The following is a 6,000-nucleotide window of genomic DNA, read 5'->3' on the forward strand; positions in this document are numbered from 1 at the left end:
TCTTATAGATGACACTATAGGAGATTTTTAGAATTTAGGGACCCAAAATTAGCATAATTCGTTAACAAAAATTAACTCGCTGTCAGTTTTGTGACGATAATTAAGAATAAAATTAAAATCTGTCTAAAAAATTACTTACCTCGCGTTCTGAATGATCTGATGAAAGGCTATAGCTTAAAGTTATGTAATTAACACAAAAACAATATTTTTATTAAAAATTCATGCTCAATTATTGTCACAAAACTGACTGCAAGTTAATTTTTGTTAACGACTTATACTCCCCACTCCTCCCCCCTCTGCGTCACCCCTCTACCCTCCCTTAAAGTGCCGAAAATGCGGTTTTTCTCGTTTTCTGACAAAACTGTTGAAGATACAGAAAAAGCGCGTAGGAACGAAGTAATCAATAATAAATTTACTACAAATCATTCATTGACACTTTGGTTCTAGCACTTATAGTTTTCGCGTGATCCATCACGAAAGTTGGTCCTTGCCTGCAATTTTCTTTAATGAATGTTAAGTTTTCGCCCAAAATGCATACGAAATCGTCGAAATTTGTTTGATATAACTAAAATATTGTAAACTCGTGACTAAAATAAAACTAAGGGGGAAAAATCACTACCATGGGTGGAATTTCCAATAGGTCTTGGAACTCCAGTAACTATTTAAGACGTAATATTTTCACGGTAGAAGTCGCTAAGAGTACCATTGATACATATAGTATATCGCTGACTGGGGATGAGCTTTTGGTAGCTGTTGGTAGAGCCCTGGAGTATCAATCCTAATGCCGGGAGTTCAAGTCCCACCCATGGTAGTGATTTTTCCCCCTGAAATTCATTTTCAGTTTACAATATTTTAGTAATATCAAACAAATTTCGACGATTTCGTATGCATTTTGGGCGAAAACTTAACATTCATTAAAGAAAATTGCAGGAAAGGGCCAACTTTCGTGATGGATCACGCGAAAACTATAAGTGCTAGAACCAAAGTGTCAATGAAGGATTTGTAGTAAATTTATTAAGGATTACTTTGTTCCTACACGCTTTTTCTGTATCTTCAACGGTTTTGTCAGAAATCGAGAAAAACCACATTTTTGGTTATTAAAGGGGGGGAAGAGGGGTGACGCAGAGGGGGGAGGGTTGATGAAAAATAACTTCGGCCTATAATGTACATATCCCAGTCAAAAAAAATCTTCCATTAATTATGCCAAAATTTTCATACATAACTTTCCAGGAGCAACGTACTATTACGCTAATTTTGTGTCCCAAATTCTGATAATGCCTTTGGAGTGTACGGCTGCATACATTGTACGGTAACTGGTTGTCATTTATTATGTTGGCATTTGACGATTCGGTTACAATAAAACATGTCGATGTACAACGCCATCTAGCTACCAGTCACTTTTTAAGTTTGATTTTTAGCAAAAAGACCGTTTTTGTATACCATGTTTTTCACACATGTCAGAGTCTCACTTTGGTATTAATTTACCTATCATTAGAGTTGTTTGAAAAATTATATAAGATTTGAATTCATTCTAAAACTGGGTTGATAATACGCATGACAGCACTGTATGAATAACGATGAAATCGCACATTGTCACTAAAATTTCACATTTTACTAATAAAAACGTAACAGAATTAAAGCGAACTAACTGTCATTGCACATGTTTCGTCTCATTCGTTCCCAGCACCGTGGGTCGCACCGTCTCTGTCTTATCGTACCTCATATCTCATCCCACAGGACTCTCCTGTATAATCACATCCCATGGTCACCCTACATACACCGCTCGACTGATTATTATGTACTTAATTATTATAGTGCTTTCTATGTCTTTTTTTTATTACAAATTTTCTATATTTCTATATTATTTGTTATTTTATAATTTAATTTGATTATTCTGATTGTGCGAACTTATTTATAACATAAGATAGTTTGGGTTCGAAAGTTAACCCTATTTATCATTGTTCACAACAAGAACGTCAAGAACCTTTTTAATTTATCGGCGCTTACGTCCAGCGGCGTCGTATTTGTATACGTACATCGCTCATAACGCCGCAAACACATTTTAATATTTACCCTCTTTATTCAAAATTAATTAAATCTAGCCTTTATGATTGTATATTTTCTCTTTTAATCTAAGCTACGACGAAACTGCAAGATTTTGACATTGGTTTCTAACAAACTATTAATTAATTCAGTCCTTTTTTCGCACAATCAATGCACACAATGAAATAAGTAAGCCTTAGATTGTTCACACATTGATAAAAACAGATTTCTTACATCCTTCAAATCTATTAATATTCAAGTTTAATAAAAATTTAAGCAAGTTAAAAATTTCTTAATAATGTTTGGTCTTTCCTATTATAATCCATGGTTTATTTATTCCCTACACACTTTTTGTCACGCTTCCACCTTTAATTTGCGTTTAACTTATGTTTTGTTTGGTATAGGGTGCGAACCCGTCGAGCGAGCCACGCATGAACCTTAAGTCGAAGCTGTTCAATGCGCTAGGCATCAACACGCAGCAACAGTAGTTAGTTAGTTAGTTAAGTTAGTTAGTTTAAGTCACGAGACGCGGGCGAGGTGTAAGTTTCACTGGGAACAAGGGCGGATCTAGCTTCGGTGGGTCACGTGATCAATGTGTGTGTCCAGGGGAGGGGTCACGTGGCCAATTTGTATGGCCAACCCTCCAGGAGCGGTCATTTCCCCCATGACCATTGGATCCGCGCTTGGAGTCACAGGAGGGTTATGTTTGAAATAGTGTCTGGTTGACTCGACAGAATAGTCTATTTAAGAGCTTTAAATTCCTAATAAGGCCAAGTTTGGGTCAGTACTGCTAAATTCTCAAAAATGTTTGACAAACTAGATATTTTTTACTTTGAATTAATCTGTCAAGTCACTAAACACTGGATGTACATTATTGTGGTAAAAGCTGACTTGGTAGCTTGTATGGGTAGTGATTTTTTTAATTTACTTACGCCTAATTCGAACAACAAATATTTTATTTACCGAGTAGCGCTAAAAGTCAGTATTATCATCCTGCACTGTTACAAAATCAACATAAATCGCAATGAAATTGTATCGTAAATTTAAATGTTAAAACTAGCCCTTTTTACGTGTCACTTACACCTTACTTGCTTAATAGTGTGCCCGCGTCTCCATGCCGTTCACACGTTTGTATTGTGTGTCGCGGAGCATGCCCCGCCGCGCTACAAAACAACCGTGCCGGCACGTCTACTAGCTTAGATCTATTTATGTTAGCATGCTTAAGAATAATTTTATCAAACAAATCAAAAAAATATATAAAAAATGTAACAAGAGATTTTATCGAAGATGAACCGTCCGGAGTATTGCAAATTTTATTTAAGGTGCGGATTTTAATAAAATTTTATAATTATGACTTTAATTCTCGCGGTTCGACTAAACTTAACCAAATTTCTATTTTATTGTAAGTTTCGACCGCATTTTACCAACATAATTAAGTTGAAATTGCATTTATTTAATTGTGGTGTGGAATCAATATTATAATTAACAACGATTTTATTTTTATTTACTTTCGATTTTAATTTGCTGATACTTTATCCAGTGCTCTTTGAAGAAGAACGCATGATTGTGTTATTTTGTGAACGTTTTATTTATTTTATTGTTTGCGATGCAGAATCAAAATGGATACTTATTTAAATTATCAGTTTTAATGAATAATGCTTACATAATGTCATTCCAATGTTAGTGTGTATCGGTCTAAGCTTTATGTGAGAGTAAGTGATATAGTATAATATTTTTATATACATTGAAATGTTTCTATTTGTATGTGGGTGCTGCTTGTGAATGCAATTTTTTACTCTATGTACACTAGATATATTTTACAAGAGACAATTATGCAGATTATAAACAATTCAAAATGCCACGAATCTCTAGTAAATTGGCGCTGTCACAATAATTTATATTATTGGTTTCTTTTTGTCTCGATATCACATCGATCTTAATTTTTAAACTGTTAATAAATATTTATGTAAAATTATTTTTGTTTCTTTTTTCTTTAATTTTTCAACTATAAAATCCAAAGTTAAAAAGTTAGCAAGAGGTGAGTCTACAGTGTTATGCAATTTATAGCCCACAAACTGAATAAAATTATTAAAATTGACAAAAAAATTCACATCTTTTTACTTGTTTTACCGTAAAGAACCTTAACTGCCGCGGATACTACAATCCAATATCAATCTTTTGCGCTCCGACGGCCTACCACAAAGGCAGGGCATTCAAATGAGCAAAGTACACTTTTCTTCACCAGGTACTCAACACAACGGCTTTCGCTGTTAGTTGTAGAAGCATGTAGACACTTGAAATCATTTCGTTCACTAGTTTCCATGACTTCATAAACATTTTCAACATCACACATGCTACGTACATTGTAGTACTAGTTACCTTACATGTTGTCATTGTCACGTAGTTTGAATCATTGGATTTCATTCCTACTGTGGAAATAAATGAATTATCTAATACTTTTTAAGTTTTCATCTTGAAATTTGACAGTAAGGAATCTTGCAAGATATTTCATACTAACTACAAGTAGATTCTACTTTGTTTAGAACATTGCCATCTTTATATTCTTCAGAACATTTCCCACAGACTTTTATACTTATGGCAAAAGGTCAAGCTTTATAATTGGAAAAACTTGCTGACAGTAACTTGTGTAGGTACTTGTTTAAGATTGTACATACTAGTAACTTTTTATTTATTGAATAAATTTATTTTTAAACTTGTGTAATTTGTATGAGACGTGCCACGCGGGCACCATAAATGGTATCGGTAACACCGCGTTGTGGCGTTCCACCAAGTTCAGTTGAAATGTTGACCTTGAAAATTCTAACCTCAAAATAGGACCTAACCTTAAAAACCAATACGAATTTTTAGTTGAAACAAAATGGAGTGTAAATTGCATAACACCGGCGCGGCAGGAGGGGCGGGAGGGGACGGGTTTCTCAAAGCTGCGCGAGTCGCTGCGCCGCTCGTCCGCGCGCCTGCTGGGCAGGCTCGCCGGCCGCCACTCCGCCTGTCTGCCGGACGTAGACTACACTGATCCTGAAAGGTAACTTGGGTGTTTTGGCCTTAGTTGTGGTGTGGTAGGTACTTATATCAATAGCACAATGTTTGCGACTGATCTAAGAGTTTATTTGATGTTTCCCACGGGGCAGAAGAGGGAGCCAGAGACAGCATAGAGACCGGTATTGACATTTCATCTTAAATTTTATTCATCTTTGTCGTGCCTGCATCGTCATAATGCGATGCGATGTATGTCGTAGACATGCGCAAAATGTGTCACCAAAAAGAAAAGAGTGATATATGTATCTTTCGTCCACAGTGAAGTACTTCAGTCTTTTAGTTCACTAGTTCAAATTAGTTCAGTAGCTCAATGGAGCCATCTGTATTAACACTGTCGTGTCTAATCTAAATGACTAGGTATCATGCTTTAAGGATTGACTGGACATCAAGCTTTGTAGCTTAATTCCTACGTAAGACTACATGGTACCTATGGCCTGAATATAACTTATACGATACCTACTCTGGTTGTGCTTGCAGAAAGGTTTCACCACTTGGGTGAATTGATAATACAAATCTAGAGGTGATGTGTAGGTATCGACTAAACATTTTCTCTGCGTAATGTGTCGTAGTCACCTTTTACCACAAACCAAGTCCTACAATTTGTACTATTAAGAACAGCACCAAGGGCGGATCCAGTTTCATAGTCCGAGGTTTTCTTTTCACATACGGGCCACACGAACTAGCCCCCGTCCATGACATGATCCCTCCATTGCTCCTGGATCCGCCCTTGAACAGCACGTTTTAAAAACCCTATAAAAGAAGCATTTCTAAAATTTGCTGGTTTTGCATTTTGTATTACCTAGTTAGGTATTTATGCTAAGGTAATTAAAGTAGAAGTTATTCAAGTAGAACAAGTATTACTTAATTGCCTAAGATTTTAAATTATGTAACCTTTTTGAG

At 35.7% G+C, this 6,000-nt stretch overlaps 1 protein-coding gene across 1 annotated transcript in view; it reads left to right on the top strand.

The window, feature by feature from the left end:
- LOC125235103 (kinesin light chain) overlaps positions 1 to 4,018 on the top strand; it is a 59,085-nt gene extending 55,067 nt beyond the window's left edge. Inside the window, exon 14 of the mRNA XM_048141537.1 lies at positions 2,448 to 4,018. Within this exon, the coding sequence (XP_047997494.1) occupies positions 2,448 to 2,531 (84 nt within the window). The 3' untranslated portion in view covers positions 2,532 to 4,018. The remainder of the gene's footprint in view (positions 1 to 2,447) is intronic.
- Positions 4,019 to 6,000: the final 1,982 nt, after the last annotated feature.

The sequence above is a fragment of the Leguminivora glycinivorella genome, chromosome 17 (genome assembly GCF_023078275.1).
Source record: "Leguminivora glycinivorella isolate SPB_JAAS2020 chromosome 17, LegGlyc_1.1, whole genome shotgun sequence".
NCBI classification, from domain to species: Eukaryota; Metazoa; Arthropoda; class Insecta; order Lepidoptera; family Tortricidae; genus Leguminivora; species Leguminivora glycinivorella.